Source organism: Saimiri boliviensis, chromosome 18 (assembly GCF_048565385.1).
Source record: "Saimiri boliviensis isolate mSaiBol1 chromosome 18, mSaiBol1.pri, whole genome shotgun sequence".
In the NCBI taxonomy this organism is placed as follows: domain Eukaryota; kingdom Metazoa; phylum Chordata; class Mammalia; order Primates; family Cebidae; genus Saimiri; species Saimiri boliviensis.
Genome location: NC_133466.1, coordinates 42,263,153 through 42,286,064, shown reverse-complemented (window position 1 = coordinate 42,286,064; position 22,912 = coordinate 42,263,153). Strand labels below are relative to the sequence as shown.

Here is a 22,912-nt window from a genome sequence, read left to right as displayed (position 1 = left end):
TCATTCACCTGTGAAATGAAAACAACACCCTTAATATATCTAGGCATGTGTGAGAATTACGTTTTAATACATGTAAAGCCCTTAGTATAGTACCTTGTCCATAGAAAGCACTGAATAAATGTAACTTATGGTAATAATGATGATGTTGAAAGCATCATTATTATTACAACCTCAGTTGATTTCATTTATGTTATAATTTAAATCTCCTCAGGCTTGTTTTTGAGTATTCTATGCAATTTTCTGTGGTTTGGTGTGAAAATGATTGGAATCGCAGTGAGAGACTCTTTAGGGTAATAGGCACACTTGATTAGGAGATTGAGGGTTTGCTCTCCCTTAGCAGTATGAAAAATATCTAAATTTACCCATATAAGGAGAAATGCAAATCACAATAAAAATAAAATGAATGCAAATTAAAATACAAATTGAAATGGGATCCATCCTTTTCTTTGGCATATGTGCTTCCTTTTCCTCCAGAGAAGTTACAAATTAACTGTATTTAAATGGATTAATTCTAATAAAACAGTGACCTTAAAACGCCAGACACACACACACACACACACACACACACACACACAAACACACACACAAACTCTGCCTCTCTCTCTCTCTCTCTCTCTCTCTCTCTCTGTCTCTCTCTTACTCCTTCTCTCTTTTTGAATTAATGGTTGCAATCCTGGTCACAGCTTTACAAACTGTAAATAAAACTCTTCTCCTTTTTCTTTTTAATGAAACCTCCCTTGTGTCATCTGGTAACACTTAACTTCTCTCCCTCATTATAAATAACCGTAATAAAGAGGTTTACTTAATTTAAAAATAGTACAGAAATTGCCAGGTGACTGAACTATGTAGATAAAAACATATTTGTAAAAGAGACAACTTCTCTATTATTCAGAGAAGTAATTGCCAAATATGAACCATATCACCTCTTAGGTTTGCTGTTTGAAATAGGGATACAGAGTCAAACTGCTTATCTTGCAGGACATGTTTAATAGGCTCATAGTTACACATTAAAGGGTAATAGAGATGTACCTCAATACTCTGTCTTTAAGAATTAATCCCAGAAGATTTTGGTTTTGGAACTTGCCCTCATGCTTGCACAATATATAAAATGCAGAACCTTATAAAGAGATAAATAAGGAAATTGTAAATATGAAAATAGTTTGAGAACATGTATATATGCTAGACAGTGACCCTATACAAATGTTCGAATTACTGACACATGAGGTTCTAAAAAGTATCCATGTGTTAGAAGAGACCATAGAGATAATGTGGTTCAATCTCAGTTTTATGAATGAAGAGTAAACAAAAGGCTCAGGAAAATGAAGTACCTTGAGAAAGATTATCCAGATGGCGGAGTAAAGGCTGAGACACAATTGTTAGTGAGTCTTATATTTCAGCCTTTGTTTGCTTGCTGATTTTATATATGCCTTTAAAATTTTCTTTGTTTGCTAAATACCAGCAATAATAATATCTGAGTACTTTCCACATGCCAGGAACTGCTGTATGAATTTAATTTATATAATCGCATTTAATCTTTACAAAAATCAGTTAAGGAGAACACTACTATCAATCCTTACTTTACAGAGAAGGAAATCTAGCAGTTAAGCTACATTTTTATAATTTCCTCTGTAAGTTATTTTGAAATGCTAGGGAGGCCAGGCACAGTGGCTCACGCCTGTAATTCCCAGCACTTTGGGAGGTCAAGGCAGGCAGATCACTTTAGGATAGGAGTTCGAGACCCACCTGCCACATGGCAAAACTCTGTCTCTATTAAAAATATAAAAGTTAGCTGAGCCTGGTGGCAGGTGTTGTAATCCCAGCTACTCAGGAGGTTGGGGCGGGACAATCGCTTGAACGTGGGAGACGGAGATTGCAATGAGCCAAGACGGCATCACTGTATTCCAGCCTGGGCAACAAAAGCAAGCCTCTGTCTCAAAAACAAACAGAAAACAAAAACAAACAACAAAACAAATTCTAGAGAGCATGTAAATTATCGGTAGTTATTTCTCCTCTTTAATGAAATTAACAGCATCCATGAATCTATAGTGTTTGATCTAATATCTGTGACCTTTCTTCTAAAGAAAATTTGGAAGTGAAAATGTCACTCAAGTCTTCAGTAAAAATCAAGATTAAACATGCACTCTTTTCTATATTCTTCCAACCTTGAATCCACCTTGATCATAACCAGTTTTGATTGATTCTCTGCTTGGCTTCCTGCCTATGATGTATTGTGTAACTAGATTTGGACTTTCTTATAAAATGCTCTTTCACATTGCTTAAGCCTACCTGATTTTAATTTGCACTTCCCTTGCTCTGATCTGCTTTGTCTTATAGCTTTCCTCTTCTCTTCACTTGAGCACTCTGACAGCACTCAAAAGATGCTTATGATGGCTCATTTTACAATTTTTCATGTTATCACAAGGTAGTCACGCCTGTTAGAGATATTTTCTTCTTATAAAATAGCACACTTTTCATGGGTAGTTTCTAACAAACTATGTGACAGGAGAGTTATTGTAATTTATTTATTTTTCTCATGGTCACAGCAAGAATGCTGTTAATGAATCTATTGATATTAGCAATATCAATGATTTAAAAACACCATGTTTCTCTTTCCAAACAAGTATCTCTGGAATATATTGCAGGTAACAGCAAAATCAGGAGTGGATGTTCTGGCCCTTTTCTCACTTAGTGATTTATATGTTCCCATTTTGTGACTTGACTATTTTTGAAACATCCTAAATTGCCTGTAAAGGATCTACTGGGAAGTTATGTCAATGTAATAGATTATTAGCGTTGTGAAAAGCTGTCTCACGTGTGCAGTCTTTCACCCCTTCTACCAAGAGATAAAGACCCCACACAGCCTATGCTGGGCTTATTACCTTGTGCAGGACTATCATGTCCTGTTTCAATCTTACGTGTTTTTGTCCTGCTTAAGCACGTGTCAGTGGTCCTCAGACACATTCTCAGCTCCCATGGAGAAGGAGTCTGAGTCAAGGTCCTTCTGCTGCTGCCCAAGAGGGGTGTGTGCAGGCCAATGCCACTAAATCAGGTCTAGAGAAACCTGCTGGCCCTGGGGACCTACACCCACTACTGGAGCTGATCTTACTCTCTCATTCTTGTATCTGAGTAATGCACTGCCTCATCCAGTGCTTGGCAGTGTTGTGTTTTTCCTGGTGACACGGATGTGCAGTGGACAGAAGTTTACAGACTTCTATTCTGAGTGGTTGAAATAGTGATGATCTTTGCTATCCTCCATGTTCAAGTTCTCTCCTGGAATTGAGAACCGGTGCACAGTTTTGTGTTTGACGGTGTGGTGGAGCAAGCAGGTCACCAAAGGAACACACTATGGCCGGATGAAAATGCAAGGCTTACAATGTATAAGCCTACTGTTCAATTTATAAACTTTAAAACACATTTTTAAGAAACCTTAATGCAAAAATGAAAGAACTGCCTGTATACAATTAGTTATCAATTAAAAGATCAGTGTTCGGGAAATATCTTTATTTCTAAGTATCAGCATAAAATGATCAGTCCTAACTTTAAAGTAGTTTTTTTTTTTTTTTTAATAGAAACGGACTTATAATATTGACTAGAATAAAGGAAACTAGCAGTCATTGGGTCTAAACTGTGATTTTAATTTTCACCATATTTGCTTTAAAGAATTTGTATGAGAAATCAAAATCAAAGAGGAAATGAAAAACATGCTTAATAAACATCCTTTAAGAAGCGGCCATTAGTAGCCAATATTTAGAGACAACTTAAGTATCCATCAACAGATAAATGGAAATTGTAGTACAGTCATGTGCTGCATAATGATGTTTCGGTCAACCATAGACTGAAAATATGATGGTGGTCCTCTAAGAGCATAATGGCGCTCAAATATTGCTGTCATCTAGTGACATCGTAGCTGTTGTAGCATAAGTAGCTTCTTTTTATAAATTTAGTGAAGCCTATGTGTACAGTGTTTATAAAGTCAACAGTAGCATGCAATCATGTCCTAGGTCTTCACGTTCACTCACCACTCACTCACCGACTCATTTAGAGCACCTTCCAGTCCAAGCAACTCCCAGTTCTACAAGCTCCTTTCATCGTAATTGTCATATATAAGTGTACCATGTTTTATCCTTTATACTGTATTTTTTATTGTATCTTTTCTAATGTTTAGATATATACGTATTTACCATTGTGTTACAATTGTCTAAAGTATTTAGTACCAAGCTATACAGGTTTGTAGCCCAAGAGCAATAGGCTATACCATGTAACCTACACGAAGTAGGCTACATCATCCAGGTTTGTGTAAGTACACTATATGATGATCGCAAAATGATGAGACTATTGCCTTATGTTGCATTTCTCAGCGTATCCCTATTGTTAAGCAAAGGATGACTGTGTACAGACATATGTACACACACACTCACAAACACATACACACATGCAATGGAATACTATTCAGCCTTTGAAAGAAAGAGATGCTGCCATTTGTAACAATATGGCAGAAGCTGGAGGACATTATGTTAAATGAAATGAGGCAGACCCTTAAAGGAAAATGCTGTATGATCTCATTTAGATGTAGAATGTTTTGAAAAACTGTCAAATAAACAGAAACAGAGAATGAAACAGGGATTACCAGGACTAGAGAGACAGGAAAAAGAGAGAAGTAGGTAAAGGGGTACAATTTGTAGTTATGTAGAATAAATAATCAATAGAAGATTTAATACATCGTATATGGGTTATAGTTAACAATACTCTATAGTGACAATTAGCTAAGAGTAGACTAAAGAGGCTCTTAACCTCTTCTGCCATCTACACTCAAAAGGTAACCATGGAAAGGAACAGATGTCAATTTGTTTAAACTGTAGTCATCATTTTTTACGCATATGTACATCAAAAATCATACTGCATAGCTTACATAGAATAAAAAATAAAAAGGAAGTAGCCATTAATTTTTCATTGCCTACATAAAGCTGAAATTATTTATGACATTGCTTTAATTTAAATCGTATAAAAACTTAAAAATTGCATAAAGTATAAGACAAACTCCAAAGTACTTTCTTCAAATATTTTTAAAGGAATTTGAAGACAGAAGGCTCACAAAAGGACAGTAAAATACTTACCATTTAATAACAATTATTTATTTCCATAAAGTGAGGAGAGAACTCACAGACTTGGCAAGTATGGCTGCATATTCAGAAATGTGTCAATTCAGAAGCTCATTCATTCTACCAGTGTATCAAACTATTTATAACAAGCCAGGTTAACACCTGGTGTACTGCTTTAATTACGGCATCCCCCTTCATTTCAGAAATGTGTGTTTGTATATAAATTATATTGGCCAATTTAGTCCTTGATCACTCATCACCCTCTAATTGTCACAGGTGAAGGGGTTAATGAGTGCATGGATTCCCAAATATGAGATATACTCTGGAAGGGCTATATACATTTCTTTTGAATCCTCAATGGCTTCTATAGGTAGGCAACAGTAGAGTCTGGGCAACTGAAACCATAAGCCATAGACTACGTTGTGATTCTGAGAATTCAGGGAATTACTTCTAGGGTCTCTGTTGAACAAAGATATCTACTGTTCACAATAGTGTGTTTCTTGTCTATGAGTGAAGGTTAAAAAAGGAAAAAGTTATTCTAAGTGTGCACTGGAGACATCTTTTATAGTTACTGTGCTGGAGGATATCAGGAAGATGCTCTAAACAAGACTGAGTTTAAATAGTTAAGAAACTGAATAAAAGCAGTCAGCCTTGATGCACTTCTGACTGGTTATGGCTGTGGCAAGATGGTCTAATTCAGTTATGCTATGAAGCTTTGAAACCTTATCTGTCAAAAAGGCAGAATGGAGTTGCTCAGAGAATTGTATTGTTTTAGGCAAATCCGACTTGCTTAATAAGGGACAGCATAACATCTTCTAGCACGAAAAAAAATACAAATGCAATAATGTACCCTGTAGCAAGCTAAGATTACACGTATCATTAATTTTTGGCAAGGCTGCTAACATGCTTTAAGCACGGAGAGAGGCCTGTGGAGGATAAAAAGATTTCTTAACCTATGGGGAAAAAATGATGAAAGCAATACCCTGAAGGAGATTCTTTACTAACATATTCTTGGACCCCTCTTTTATTTTCTAGAACTTGAAAATAAGAAAGTGTGTTAGGATTTGTAGGAGAGTCAGTAGGGGTAAAGATTTTTGCAAGATATTTGCATTATTTTAAATACTGTTTTTGACAGTAATTTTTTCTCTAATTGTCAAGCCAATCTGAATGTTGACATCTTAAAATGTGATCATGATTTTTAGCTTTTTCTGAAAATTATACTCCTATTGTCAATACCTAGGTAACAAAAACTCAAGATGTGAAAGCTATCCTGCATTGGGAGATTAGTAGTGATTTTAAAGATCTACAAACTGTAATAGATGAGCATTTTAATAAAAGCAAATTACAAAAATAATTCAAAATTATCATAAAAATTGTTGGCTAAATTTATGAATTAATACCCATAGTTTAGTTCCTTCTGTTACTTCCACCACATGTATAAATGTATGCCATCTTTTTTTGGTATACTTTGTTTCATTCATCCAACAGAATATGAAGAATAACAATGATACAAAATAATCCTTAATAAACTAAAATTTTGTTGGAAGAGAATGATGGATTTGCAAGTAAGTGTAGGTCATTGTGTAAGAATATATGATGTTTTCATCTGGGAAACAAAAAAATTCTGATGCTCAGGACATATTCTAGTTGTGTTACATCAGAATATCTGGGGTAGGGACCCAGGCATAGGTGCTAGTTTTTAAAGCTAGCCAAGTGGTTCTCCCGTGTAGCCAAGGTTAATTATGGCTGTAGAACTTTGCAACTCAAAGGGTAGCAGCATCAGAAACACCTGGGATTTTTGTTAGAAATGAAGATGCTCTGACCCCACCTCATGTTTAAGAAATCAGAATGTTCATTTTAATGAGGTGTTCCAGGTGACTCATATGCATATGAGTTGAGAAACAGCCCATAGAAATTGAAGAGAAGCTGAGTGACATTTTGACCTAGGGAAGCCATCGAGAAATGGATACCTGGAGTAATTGACAAATGGGATAATGGGGAGGAAGAAAGTAAACAAGATAAAGAGCCAGGGGCACAATGAAGAAGAAAGTGAAAGAACAGAAAAAGCAACAGGGAAAAACAGTTGAAATGATCAAGGGTCCTTTGCAATACTTAGCTTGTAAATATCTGACAATTGTCTTCTGTGTAGTTAAAATCTGGGAACAACTCGTGGAGATAGGGAGTGGTGGCTCACTGGGGTCACTAGGTGTCTCAAGGAATGCTATTCTTGAGTTTTGATTTTTTTACAAAACCATTTCTTTAAAGCGCACTAGCCATGGCTGCTTCAAGAGTATCATAAAGGGAATGTTCTCCCACACCATAAGCAACATGTAGTTAGAAACTCAAGAGTTCATTTTCCTAATTATATGAAAGTTATAACTGCTAATTTTTAGAAAAATATAACGAAAATTTAAAGAAAACAAGAATCACTCATAATAGTATAAATAAGAGAAACTATCATTAATATAATGATTAATATCCTTATGTAAACAAGGGGAGCATATCTAGCTCCCAGAGATCACCAAAAGATGTGACGGGGGAGTAAAACTTCAGATTGCCTGGTTCCCACACCGGGAGTTGAACTCAGGCCACCTGGATGAAAGCTCTTAGCCACTAGACCAGGTAGGTTCTTGGTCTTGCTAACCGGGAAGAATGGGGAGATCCCAGAGGCACAGTAGTGAGCTTACTGTTGAATAAATATCATGGACCCAAAGAGTTTTGCAGAAAAGTGATTTGAGAGAGAGAGAGAGAGAGAGAGAGAGAGAGAGAGAGACAGCCAGCCATGGCAGGGGACCCAGAGAAGAAATCAGTATAGTTAGGAGCAGCTGGAATTTTAACGCTTGAGTTATTCCCGCCCCATTCATGTTTTCGTCCAATGAGAGGAGTTCTTTCAAACAGCCTCTGGAGTGATTGATCTTTGACTCTGATACCGGATTGGTTGCTTGGTTCACAGCCCTGAGTGACAGAGCCCCCTCCTCCCAGAGCTTTCTGCAGGTGTTTTTGAGACCAGAGAGCCTCAACTGGCTTTCTCTATCTAGCCCGCCTGCAGGAAACCCAGACAAAGAATTTTACATTTGAAACCCCTTTGAAACGACACCCCTTGCAGACCCAGGAAGAGAAGCTTCTGTAACACAATCCCTCACTAACATTAATATTTCTATGAATATATTAAGTATCTTCTCTAAAGATAGAGCTCTGCTTGTGCAGATTTCTGTACTATTTAAATTCTTCATTGTATTAAACATTAAAGTATAAGTAATATCACCATCATTTTTCTAGAAAATATATTATTTTTTCTTTTAATAAAATACAGCATCTTATGGTTAAATATTTTAAAATACAAATAATATTTAAAAAAATCTATCATTCCACATCCCCAAAATAGCCATTACTAAACTTTTGGTAAAAGCTCCCAGCTGCTTTCTCCAAACTTAGAAATGGAATTATGTTCTACCTATTGTTTTATAACACATTTAAATATTCATATTGATAAATTTTCTCAGCATTTCTTTTCAAAATAGTTAAATTAACAAACTTGCCAAAGACTATTGTGACAGGCACTATAGGTCAGCTTATTCAACACCCATTGTTGTTTTCTGTTGACCTTTTATCCTACAGTAATTGAAATGCATACAACTTGATTGTCCAGCCTGCCTTACAGTTAGCGATAGCTATGCGGGCAAATTCTAATGAATAGAATCTAAGCAGAAGTTTGCTGGGTATGCTTTGATAAAAGCTTTTTCTTCCCTAATGAAAGGGACAGGAGAACTGGTATTGCTGTTTATGCATCCTTTTCTGTGCCTTGCAAACAGATATGCTCCCTGGAGGTGCAAGTGGCATCTTTGAAATTAGGAGAAAGGAAGCCAACACTCTTTGTATAATGAATCCATTCTGACACAGAAAGATCCTGAATCCCTAAATTATCACTGAATAGTTCAACAACCTCCAGCAAGACCCTACCTTTGTTCTTGTTATGAAAGAAAAGTAAACTATTCAAGGGAGTCTTAATCAGGTTTTCTGTTACTTTCAGCCAGTTGCGTTGCTAACCGGTAGAAAGTTAGTCATCTTTATCTCTGCATGCATTGTCAGACATAATTCTGTGGAAACGTCTCTATTGCTCAGAAAACAAGGATAAGGACAGGATATTTGTTCTAGTTAAAAAAGTAAAGAGGAAATCCTTATACAGCTCCTTCTTGGGCCTAGAATTCCCCCAGTTTAACTCTCCCTCACTGTGCTTTTAAGTGAATAACTTACATTTGAATAACTTTATCCTCCATTTGGGTCAGCAGAGGAATATAAAAACAAAACTTCCCAGGCTAAAGTACATGAACTTCCAATTTAAAATATAAAATGGAAAGAGACAGCAGATACAAACATAAGATATTTTTCATTTATGTATTCATTAGTCAGTCAACTAACATTTATTTGAAGGACTTCTACATGACACATACCACACCCTCAGGAAAGATGTGGCGAATAATATTTTTGTTTTATTTCCTTCCTTCCTTTCTATTGATCTTAAACTATTATTCTAATAGGGGTGGACTCTGACAAGCATTATGAAAGCAGCTATTAATTTGGATTATAGTTTTTTATTTTAGTGGGTGCAAGAAAGTATTTCAGACCCCGAAGGACCAATGCATCAGTGTTCTTAAAAAGCGTTAAGAATTTTCCACCAGTATAGACCCATTAGAAAACAGAATAAGAGAAATTAAGAGAGAAAATATACTACATTTGCTTATGTGGCTTTTGAAACAGTTCCTTACGTTTTCAAATCAGCAGAATGTCCACAGATATAGAAATCCATATTCGCAAGTTGAATAAGCAAGCAAATATAACAAAAAATGTAGGCAACTAATTTTCACTTAAAAAGCAGATTAATCTTACATTTTAACATTAAAGTAACAAACTGGTGTGGTTATGAAAACATCGGCTACAGATCTCAATAGTTCCATCTCTGATCTAGTTCATGACTCTACCCCTGGATTCCTATTTATTTCTAATGGAGAGTACAGCATAAACTGACCTTATATATAAATGAGCTTATTTAAATGCAAATCATCCCATGGAAACTTCTGGTGAAATACTTAAATACGGGACCCTTTCAGCTCATCCTTTACTGGCTTTCCAGGGGTTTATGCAGTTCATCAGACAAGGTCAAGAAAAATGACCTATTGATAAGGTTCTGTCTTTTTTACCTTGATGGCTCAAATCTATATAATATTACTACTCTCTGGTATTTTACCAACCTACCCAGGCTTTTGCCAAGACAATTCTTGGATTTACAAAGTTTTCAAGTAAAAATCAAAGTGAAAGCTACAATAAGTTGTTGGGGCTAGTGGTAATAAATGTTTTTAAGCCCAAACTGATTTTCTATTTTAAAACATGAGAACCTCTTTAAATCATGCTCAAGTGAAAATAATTAGAAATATTAGCATTTTACTTGTCTCCAATACATTTAATTCAGTTTTCTATAGCTCATCCTAAAATGGAGATTAGACTAGGGTGACCTGGAAGAAATATAATAAATTATGACCTTTCCCCTGATAGTTGAGAGAATTTTGTTTAGGTGATATTACATTTTATTTAAGTCACATTATTTTAATTATATGTATGCATGTACATAAAAATGGATTGTATTTCCATATTTCCACTTTCACATAAGATTAACAATGACTCACATTATTTTATGAAGTCTAAAAGCCTTAAATGCTCAGGTCTCTCTCTCTTTTTTCTTTCTTTTACTTTAAGTTCTGGGATACACGTACAGATCATGCAGGTTTGTTACATAGGTATACCCATGCCATAGTGGTTTGCTGCCTCCATCCCCCGTCACCTACATTAGTTTCTCCTAATATTATCCCTCCCCAATCTCCCCACCCCCTGCTATCCCTCCTCTAGCTCCCTTACCCCCTAGCAGGCCTTGGTGTGTGACGTTCCCTTCCCTGTGTCCATGTGTTCTCATTGTTCAACACCCACTTATGAGTGAGAACATGCGGTGTTTGGTTTTCCATTCTTGTGCCAGTTTGCTGAGAATGATGGTTTCCAGATTCATCCATGTCCCTACAAAGGACATGAACTCATCGTTTTTTATGGCTACATACTATTCCATGGTGTATATATGCCACATTTTCTTTATCCAGTCTATCACTGATGGGCATTTGGGTTGGTTCCAGGTCTTTGCTATTGTAAACAGTGCCACAATGAACATATGTGTACATATGTCTTTATAATAGATCAATTTATAATCCTTTGGGTATATACCCAATAATGGGATTGCCGGATCAAATTGAATTTCTATTTCTAGATCCTTGAGGAAGCGCCACAGTGTCTTGCACAATGGTTGAACTAATTCATACTTCCACCAACAGTGCAAAAGTGTTCCTATTTCTCCACATCATCTCCAGCATCTGTTGTCTCCAGATTTTTCAATGATTGGCATTCTAACTGGTGTAAGATGGTATCTCAATGTGGTGTGGATTTATGTTTCTCTAATGACCAGTGATGCTGATGCTCCAGTCTTTTTAAGATGGTTTAAAAATAAAATTACCACCTATCCATTTCAAAATGTTTATTTCTAAATGAATAAAACATCTAGATCTTTGGAGAATGTTTCTACTACTTTTTTTTTTCAGATTTTAAATTACGGGCATATTAATCAAAAGCATCTTATTACTTAAGAACATAATGTGTTATCATCTAGGGCAGCAGGCACTAAACTACAGCCCATGGGCCAAATCCAGCGCAATGCTTGCTTTCGTAAATAAAGTTTTATTGGAACACAGGCAGGCTCATTCATGGATTGTCTAGGGCTATTTTTGATGGCGGCAGTGCACCATCCAGAGAAGCTGCTGCCATTGCACCAGCTGCAGCAGTAAGGCCCCAACGGTGGTGACAAGAGTGGCTGCAGGAGCAGCAGTGGCGGTGGTGGGAACCCCACCCCAGGCTGCGAGGAATCACGGCTGGGGCTGCCTGCACACTTCACAAAATGGGTGGTAGCACCACCCTCCCAGGCGCAGGATGTGGGCATGTCTGTTCCCCTGCAGGCTGGGGAACATCTGCTCCGGCTGCCCGGCATCTCCCTACTCCTGGTACCCACTCCAATTTAGAGCAGGGTTGCGGCTGAGCCTGGGCACTGTCACAGCCCTGCTGATGCGTGCATTCTTGGGGCAGTACTGACATGCCAGCCCCTTGCCACCTAGGTCCCCTCTGGATTTGGGGCACTGACGAACGCTGAGGGAAAAGCTGTGGTGGGGGGCGGGTGAGGACAACTGCATGCTGGCCTGCAGGTTCCCCTTGGTGCTAGCAGCCCGGGTACCATGGAGGACAGACAAGCTCCTGGGTAAAGGTTGAGGGTCCCCAGTGAGGCTCCACTTCAGGCCAGGGAGGGATGCCAACCCTGTGGACCAGAGTGGGAACTTGCGGTGCCTTTTCCGGGCCCATTCATGGCTTCCCATGGACGAATTGGTGCCCACTTTCTTCCCTCTGAGGCCCATAGAAGCCTCAGGCTTAGCCAGGGCAGACAAATGATGGGATAACCAGCTGCAGAGAGGAACTGCCCTCCCTGCTAACAGCTTAACAATTGTCCGGAGGCCCAGTTGCAGAGGAGCCACCCTCTCTGGGGCGAACTGAACACTCTTCTGGATGACCTGCCTAGCAGAGAGTAGCTACCCTCCTCTCCCTAGTCAGGGTGTCCCAATGAATGTTCAGCTCCTAGTGCTTCTAGAACAGGGACACCTGGCTACGGGGACGCCCTGGCTATGGAGAGGAGACTCCCACGGTGGGTTTCCTCTGAGCTGCTGTATTGCTCAGCGAAGCTACTCTGGGCCTTGCTCACCCTCCACTTGTCCGTGTACCTCATTCTTCCTGGTCACAGGACAAGATCTTGGGACCCACCAAATGCTGAGGCTAAAAGAGCTGTAACACAAACAGGGCTGAAACATGCCCCCTGCTCACCATATTGTGGGCAAAGAGGAGAGAAGAGCTGTGGGCCTTCGAGGAGTCCAGACCTGGGAGCTCCCCAGTCCAGGGCTGTGACTCCCTCTTCGGATCCCTGCAGTTTCTGATGTCTCCAAGTTTCCAGGCACCACCACATTCCCTGCCACCAGCTAGAAGAGCTGCTTGCATTGCACCTGGTACAGCTGCAGCTTCGCAGAGAGCTGGTGCCCATGCTGGCACCTGGAGCTGCCAGCCCCATGGCAGCAGCCGGCATGTCTGACTGTGTGCAATGGCTGGACCCCATGCTCACACGCTTCTTCCTGCCTCTCGATGCCTGACTTGCATTCTCCTTTGGAGGCATGGGATCTAGGCTGGTAGAAGGGAAGCCTGACAGGCTGAGTGGGTGGAATGAGCCCAGCAGGCCTGAGCAAAACTTGGGCAAAGGTGCCACAGGCCATAGAGGTTTCCAGCCAGGAATGCAACACCCCAAAGATCCTGTAATGTTTCCATATTCAAGGAAAGAGTTGAGTAGTCCGACAGAAAATGTATAACCTGCACAGCTGAAAATATTTACTATCTTGCTCTTTACAGAAAAATGTTAGATTCTAGGGGGACGCATAAAAAGATCTGGCATCTTTGTCAAATCTTTCATTATATTTTTATGGAAAATTAATATTTCATTATATTTCTATATGAAATTAATACTGAAACTTCTCTGTTTATGTCATGAAATAGCGTTGGTACAGAAAACTACAGTGAGGTACTAATTCATCCACATTTGTGGACAGAATTAGAGTAAGAACCAGGAACCACAGACCTCTGGTCTCATGTTAACCTGCCACACCTCATACTCTCCTCTCTAACAACGCACACTTCACCTTATCATTTTTCTTCTTTTGACTTTGCATATTACAATTATACCAAAAGATAGTATAACTTGCAAAACAGCTTTCATATAGGCATACAAAATTCTGTGACTTAAAAATATTTTTTATTCTAAACTTTTATAAGCATATTAATGCATAAATTTAAACATCAGAGTGTTTATTGAAACTATTTCCTAAGTACAATACCTTGCTTTCTATTGTTATATATTTTTATTAGATTATTATGCTAGGAAAAGTAAGTAGTTGTATTATTAGTGAGTTGGTTTGCAAACCTCATTTGCCTAGGGGTGTGTGTGTGTGTGTGTGTGTGTGTGTGTATCCCTTTAATTGGAAGGTACTTTGTAAAAAAACTCATGAAAATTTAAAGTGCATTCCTTTATGTAATCATACCTTCCTTTATTGAACAAATATATATGAATACCTTCTGGGTACCAGACACTGTACTAGGCCCTGAGAATATTTCAATGGATTTATTTCTAGTAAAAAAGCAAAAAATTTAAATAGGCCATGACAACACTTTTAAACAATTCTTCTTTAAAATAATTATGCCTTTCCCAGAAACACATCTATCAGCCAGTGTATACTGTAGCTGTGGTTAATAAATATTCGTTCTGCTTAGCAGTTAACATCACCTTTTATAACAAAATGCTAATTATACAGAGTATTTTAATAATTGACTACAGTTAAAATGTCCAAAGAGATATTTGACATTTATATCTAGATTTACTGTAGACTTTCATATCAAGTCTAAATTATAGATAAATTTAGATTATCTAGTTAGAAAGTGGCTACTAAATGATTTTCATTAAACCATGACTTTCGAGGAATATTCACTTATTCAACTGTTCATCCATTTATACATTCAACAAATAGGGACTAGATGCCTAGAATGAGCCAGGTTTTATTGTAGGCACTGGGAATATAGCAAGTAAATACGGCAGAAGTCCCTGCATACATAGAGCACACATCAAAGTTGATGGGAGACAGAAAATAAACATATGAGTAAGTTGGCAAATAATGATATTAAAAATAAAAAGGCAGAGAATTAGGAGTGATAGATATGACAAATTCTAATTTTTAATAAAATGGCACGGAAGGTTTCTTTGCAAAGTACCACTTTGAGCAAAAGAGGTAACAAAAAGACGCAGGAATGTGTCTGGAGTGTTCGGGCAACTGCAAAAAACATCAGTATGACTGGGCACACATTTCGTTCGTAATTGACAAAATAATATGCATGTTTAGAGGTTTACCAGGGAATATATGCATTCTAAATTTGAAGTCTTCCTTTACTAAATATACTTTTAAACTTATGTTTCCTTTAACATTTTTAAAATGTGTCATATTATAAACATATGAATATTAATGCATAGCAAAAATACTTATTTCAAGATCGAGATCAAATATAATGAAAGAACAAAGAGGATTTTTTTTTTCTTTATAAAGACAGAGGATAATTTAGAGTTTCAATATCCTCCTTCGATTTATAGCCTGCTCCAATTTAGGCAAGACCTTGTGGTGAGAGCCCAGAAAAGCTCATGCAGTCCACAGAGCTCAGAAGCCACCGGTAGTCCATAAATTTACTGTGATGGCTCACCACGCTGTCTAAAGAGTCTGCGAGAAGCTGTCTTAATCTTTTCATTGTTTGTTTTTTGACGAAGGCATGTTTCTGGCTATCAATAAGCAGAGAAGCAAGAAGAATGGTTTGAGTAACATGACTAAATAAGAACTGTGGCTCTCCCTAGGCCCAGCTCTCAAAGTGTCCTCATGTTTAAGAGCTCACTCTCCGGACCCAGATTTCTTGCTTATAAATTCTAGTTTGTCCATATATTAACTATATAATCTTGACATTTTATTTAGTGTTGCTGGGTCTCAGTTTCCTGATCTGGAAAATGTCAATAGTAGCCTGCCATGGGTTGGTTTGTTTAATGATTTAATAAAGTCTCAGAAGATTATCTGACAAGTGCTTTGTGACTTTATCCCATTAAATGAAGGTTGCACCACATCTTTCTTAAAATTCATTTGAACTTCAAAGAACAGGTTCTTTCATGAAACATTCCCTCAAAACCCACTAAAAATCATTAGGTCAAGTAGGCAGTCACTTCCGAGAAAAAGCTGTTATCCAATAAATGTCTAAAGACAATAGGTACCATGAGTGTAAATACAGAAAAACAACTGAGAGACAAATGTGTAACATCTCCAGGTTTTTAAGGTCACATTAACTTGATGCGTACTTGTTCATTTTAGTACATCTGCCATGAGAAGAGTTAGTTGCCAGGCATTCTAATATCTGGTCAACAGTGATAGGGTTACGGTGTATCTGACCCTCAAACTTCTCACCTCATCTACCCGATAAGTACCAAGCTTCTGATGAATCTATTTCCATCCTTTGCTTAGACTAGCAAAGTTATTCCTACAGGGAAGTCCTTTTTCATATACCAGGATTTATCCACTAGATGCATAACCAATGCTGCCCCCGCCAGCCCTGCTTTGTTTTTAATCTGAACTAATCATTATTTGTACATCTCTATTTTCTAATATTTCCTCTGGGTATCCAGTTTAGGTAAAACACAGCTTTATGATGCCCTTCCCAATCAACATTAGGCTATTTGTTTCAAGACAGTAATTAACTTCCTGCCTAATTTGTCACACTTAATTTGAAATTAGGCATGCAAAGCTATTAAACACTGTGGTTGTGGCGTTTGCATCTGGCTGAGGCAGTAGCCACTGGCAGCCTTGATTGATCACTCTTCATTTAAATTCCTGTGCCAACGATTTTAGCTCCTAAATGCTGTGACTGGCATTTATGGATTTCAAAATCAAAGTGAAAATAAGCTACAGTTAAGTTCTCAACAGCTCAGATCGATGAAAAACGGTTTTATAACTGAATGCCTTGCAGTTAAATCCTAGGGGCTTGACCAAAAAGTGCTTCGTGCTCAGAGATGCTGCTGTGGGAAGACAGGTATTCTACACGAATGGCTGTTTATAAATCATGATAAAAACTCTGCATCTTGTAACAGTGCCATGTAAATTTACTCCCAGATGAAAAGAGTTTTTTTTTGCTAAGTCTTCCCTAAAAGAACAAGTCCCCAAAGCAAGCTTCTCCTACTGGGAAATCTCATCTTGGATATTCAGAACTCTATCCAGCATTGCTCACATTTGAGGAAGCAGCAGATACTATTGCTACTAGCTGGCCTATACGTCTGTGGGCAAATTGTCTCCTAAAGTGAATGAGCACGATTCTGTAGCTTTCTTATCAGAGTCTGTCTGTGGTGTAAATCTTGACGTAATGAAGGCTTCTTCTGATATGGGCATGAAGAATTTGGCCTTTCTATAACCCTGAGAACAAACTGAAAATGTGTTCTCCCTGCCTGGCTCTCTAATCCCAAGGCTCAGCACTCTGTGAGGGCAACCCAAATGCTTTTCCTCATTTAGAGTAAAGCTCCCCCAGGCATTACTTCAGCTTAGTTAAGCTTTTCTTTACTCCTCTAAACTAAAGCATTTACAATCTGTATCTTACAATTTAACTTGTAACTTAAGATATACTTCCTGGCCTTCACGGTGCACTTTGGGAGGCCGAGGCAGGCAGACTGCCTGAGATCGGGAGTTCCAGACCAGCTTGACGAACGTGGCGAGACCCCCATCTCTACTAAAATTACAAAAATTAGCCAGGCATGGTGGTGCAAGCCTGTAATCCCAGCCACATAGGAGGCTGATGCGGAAGAACTGCTTGAACCCAGGAAGCAGAGGTTGCAGTGAGGCCGAGATCGTGCCACTGCATTCCAGCCTGAGTCAGAGAGAAAGACATTGTCTCAAAAACAAAACAAACAAAAAAAACAAAACACTTTCTTTTATTTATCTCTATTCTTTTTTGGTCTGCTAATATTGTCTTCACGATTAAAATTGTCTACTTGAGGTAGACAACACTATCTCTTCCTTTCTTACTTATACTGTGTGACAACACAGAATACTCATGCATTATGGCTTCATAAATGTTCGCTCCGTAGTTTATTAAACAAACATTGACTGAGCATCCACTTTATATGTAATACTATTTGAGGCTCCAGGAATAGAGTGAACCAAACAACTAAAATACATTGAAAAAATCCACCCCTCATGAAGCTTACATTACATAGATGAAAGACAATATTCTATTTGGAAAGTATTGCATCAGAGAATTAAGCGATGAAATAAAGAATACACCTAAATCACTTTGAATAAACTTACTTAGTCATAATCTTGGGAAATAAATTTATGATAAAAACCAAAGGCAAGCAAAAACATGATAAAGTTAAAAGTGACAGAGAATGGAGTGTGAAAAAAAAAAAAAAAAGAAATGAAGAAGAGAAGATATTCTTACTGTTATGCCAGAAGAATTAAAATTATTTCCATTTACAAAGATTTTGTTTCAACTTGAACCAGATATAGTGAGGTTTTAATGTAGTGTATTTTTTATTTTTGAAAAACAATAAGGATTTTTATTTTCTTTTGAGTCAAAGCATACAAACTTTAAGAGGAAACATTGCTGAGATACTTCTTTACCTTCTAAAAACAACTGCATGACTTGAAGTCACTATAGCAAAATTTCAAGAATACTTCAAAATATTGCAATGTAGAGCCTCTAGCAGGACCCGTATATCTGGAAAGTTAACAGGATTTTAAGAGACGTGTCCTTTTAATGGAGGTGTAGGAAAGCTCTTGCATATTTATAAACTGTCATTTTCTTATCTCTATTAGATGAAGTCTTTAGAATGACATAGAATGTTGATAGAAAATATGAAAAACTACACAGTTATTGAATATTCGCTTGCTCATCATGTTATCTAATGCAAAAATCCAAGGTCCGGAGAGAGTAAGAAGAATCTTGCTGTAGATGAAGAATCTAAGGTCTGGAGAGATTACATAACTTAAGTGAATTTACACTGCTGGATAGTAACAGTTTAGGGACTAGAACACAGGCTTGATCGGATTTTGACCAGCTGTTTCCTGCCTCTGTACATGACTAAACTACTGGTCATTTCAACAGGAAGTGAAAATAATGTAATTATGAGTTATCAATTCATGAGTATGCAGATGGTAAATAGCAGACTAAACTATGTACAAAGGATATGAAATTTGGGGCCCAAGGGATCCGTAAAACCAAATAGACAATAATCTCTCCTGTATATTTTCAGGGCATTCATGCTTAGGTTTGCACAACTGAACACAATGCCTTCTGTAAGTCTGTTCCAGGATGGTTAATCTATAAACAGAATGCTTATTGTTGATGTCCTGAGTGAGTCCTTTACAAGCAAGGGGCAAAAATATCATAACATTAACACTTTAAAAGGCTCTACTGTGAGTATAATAGATATTCTGTGTGTGTCTGTGTGTATGTTATATACGTACATATATATGCACACAGAGTCACCTAATTTATTTAGGAAATATTTAATGCTTAGATTTTATGTGACAGGTGCTATGGTAGACCACGGGGATCTTAACATTTGTTGACAGTTTAATAGAAAAGATTGACATGCAAATGAAATGCAGAGTGTAGTTAAGCACTGTGATAGGGTGAATAGAAGGAGTTAAGAAAGGATAAGCAAGATAATATCATAAAAAACTTTGCAAATAATTTTACAAAAATAAACAACCATAAACACATCATGCAGAAAAAAACACTGACAGCATTTCATAAATTTAATATTCATTTTCTTAGGACCCTGTATGTACCTCTATTGCCACATAACTTGGGTAACAGTGTATATAGGGTTTCTAATCCAGCTACCCTTAACACAATATTGTAAACATTATTTTCATTCACTAGACTTGTCATTCCATCTCACAGACGTAGTACATTTTATTTATTATTTACTGTTGGTCATTTAGGATATTTAGACCCTTCCCTCTTATAAATGATAATTTTTGGTATGCACATACATTTTTCCTACTCGTATTATCTTTCCTAAAATCTGACAATGCATAGTAGTGGATTTAAAGAGTATAACAATTTTAAGGTGCTGGATACACAATACCATGGAATTTTATAGTTACTCCTGTAGCGATATGAAGATTTTGACCAAATCATATACTAAGCAGTCATAGCAGTACCATCTTCCAAAGAAAAATCGATGAATCCAATTTGATGAGAAAAACATTGCCTGTCATTACTGTTTTAATTTGCATTTCTCTCATATGCAGCAAGAGTAAAGTTTTTTAAAAGGCATATTAGATAATTGCCTTTTTACTGAGAATTGATCTCTCTTGTCCTTTCCCAATTTTTACCATGGTTTATTCATTACAAATATTTTCAACAGCTTACTCTTTATTTTCATTTTGTTTATTATAACTTTTGATGCATGAAATTTCCATTAAAGCCACGTTTTCTGCTTCATATCTTTTATGACATCTCTGTTCATTATTTACACTCAGACCTATATGTACCACTTCTTAAGATTCTATTTTTACCATTTCTCTGTATAAGCATTTAAAGTTTGTTTTAGAGTATCTTCCTAGTTAATGACTTGACTTGGAATATTGCAAATAATAGCTTTCCCTCAATAAAATTTATTCAATGATGTATACTTTCTAATTTGTTTGAGATATATTCTTTATACTATATTAAATCTCTTTGTGTGTTAAGGACTTCTTTCAACGCTATCTCTTCTGTTTACTCAATCAGAAACTTTTTTGCTCTCATGGGAAACACAAATAATTCCTGATATATAAGCTAATTATTCACTAGTTGATTTTGATTAAATATATGTTCCACATTTTTAGAAGAGATTCCTGGATGAAAACCCATGTTAAAAAAAAATTTCCATTCAAATGAAGCAGCCCTGTATTTTGTATTTATGTAACAACTATATTATCCTAGCAACAAATGACATTTAAATATATAAACACAATACCATGAATTTTTGTAAAGTATTATGGAAACCGGCCACCACATCTCCTAAGAAAAGCTTTACACAGAAAACTAAGTAAATTTTCGGTGAAGAAATACAACCATGAGAAAAATGATTAGTTACTGAAAAATGAATATTGAAAATAAAGAAAGCTCTTCTATGCAACATCCAGTACAGCAATACCATCTGTTCGCTATATCTGTGTTCAGTTTAGACAGTGTAGAATCTGAGCGTCTGGCTGGCTGAAATCCTAAACATAATGAGTCTTCTTAGTTGTTCAATAAATAGGCAACAATGATTCTAGCACTTTTTGACCTTAAAATTATACTTTCCTGAAAATCAGGTCCCTACTGGCCAAATTTATGTCAAATAAAGGATAACTCTTCCCTTGCTCTGCCTATGGTGTTTCTTACACCTCGAGGAACTGTAATTGGTTTATAAGTCTCATGAAGGCAGATGTATTAGTTCATTCCTTCCACTTGAGGCAGCGACGAACTGTGAGCCACCATTGAGGGGAATTTAAAAAAAATGAGGAAATATAGAATGAAATTAAAATTAATAGAGAAATGTAAAATGAAATAATCATTGTGAAAAGTTTAGAGAATGATATTCAGTTCTAGACTGCAGTAAAAGAACGAGGATCTCTACTTTGATGGGTTGTTAAAACTTTATCTAACTCTTCCTAAATGAGAAAAGAGACCATGTCATAAGAAAAGGTCTTCAGAAACTTAATGCAATTTGATTATTTTTTGCATTTCATCCAACATTATGGATTCTTCTTCTATTTTAAAAATGGATGACAAAAATTACATTATATTAAGTATATTTTACAAATTTTATTTAACAAAGAACTAAATGAGTTTTCATAAGTGGGCTACATCTAGTAACTACTTTTAGAATAGTGATAAATTATATTACATATTATTTACTGAAATCTGCTTTTACAGTTGTATTAATTGAATAATTTAAAGCAATAGTATCTAATGAGATTTTAACAGAAATCTCTAAATTTCTGTTAAAATGAGATTTTAACAGAAAGAACTACAACCTTAGTTTCATTATATGCTGCTAAAATTTTACATAAGCAAATAATCTCTTTAATTTATGCTACATTTAAAGTGCTAATTATTTGAGTCTTTCAAAATGTGTTATATGTTGCATTAGATTCAGCTCAGTCATATAAAAGAAGCTATACTACCCTGTAGTATTCTAACATAAATTTTATTTCATGGATTTTACAAAAATAAATGTTTAAAAATACATGGTTTTGACAGAATAGACACTTCCCTATTTTGAGGGTTTGAGCTACAAATATTAAGGGTTTGGATAAGAGAGAAACAAAACTCAATGTTTATTCATCACCAGTACCTGCACATTATTTGGGATAGTGATTTTCTTTTTCTCTTTGCTGAATGTTCCCTGGAGGAACAATTACTGTTTCCAGAGTGACCATGGTGGAAGTGCTCAGATTTTGAAAAAGCCCTCTTAATTTTGTGAGTCTCATTCTTATTTTGGAGATGAGTCTTCTCCTCTGTAAGCTAATATTTTCACAGCACTCAGTTGAGAGGTTCTCAGGTTATTCTGAAAAAACAAAAAACATCCAAGATGTACCTCTGGAAAAATTCTTAGTCCGATATATTGTCACTCCTTTGTGGCCCCTTTAAGATTTGTGAACATTCATGAATCACACTTCTCCATGCTACTAAAAGTAAAGAATTGGAGAACAGTGAAATTGGACATAGGTAGTAATGATCTAACTAGAATGTTCTACCGATGATCTTCCTGTCTACGAAGAGTGACAGTGAGGGGAATGGTGACCTCCATCTCCTGATGTGCAATTTATTTTTTCTGTTTTCTTCTTAAATTAGCTAACATTTCTGCTGGTAGTAGGAAGATTTAAGGTGAGATATTTTAGGAAGATCATCTTAAAAGAGTCAGTGAAAAGATACAAGAGGATTAAAAATATTTGTTACAGTTCTTTGAAACAGGAAAAAATAATGTTATTTTTGAGAAGGGCATATGTGCACCTTGCCTCATGACTAGTAGCTGAACTCTACATTCTCTTTAGTTTATATCAAGCATGTGAAAGTTGTCACCTTAT

At 36.7% G+C, this 22,912-nt stretch overlaps 1 protein-coding gene across 7 annotated transcripts in view; it reads right to left on the bottom strand.

Annotated features, from left to right (window-relative positions):
- Positions 1-22,912, bottom strand: part of EPHA6 (EPH receptor A6) — a 986,592-nt gene that overhangs the window by 484,402 nt on the left and 479,278 nt on the right. Inside the window, exon 6 of one of the 7 annotated variants that reach the window (XM_074389181.1) lies at positions 18,326-22,392. The exons of the other annotated variants lie outside the window; for them this stretch is intronic. Coding sequence (XP_074245282.1) covers positions 22,388-22,392 — 5 coding nt within the window. The 3' untranslated portion in view covers positions 18,326-22,387. Of the gene's footprint in view, positions 1-18,325; positions 22,393-22,912 lie in introns of those variants that run through there. 7 annotated transcript variants of the gene reach the window in all.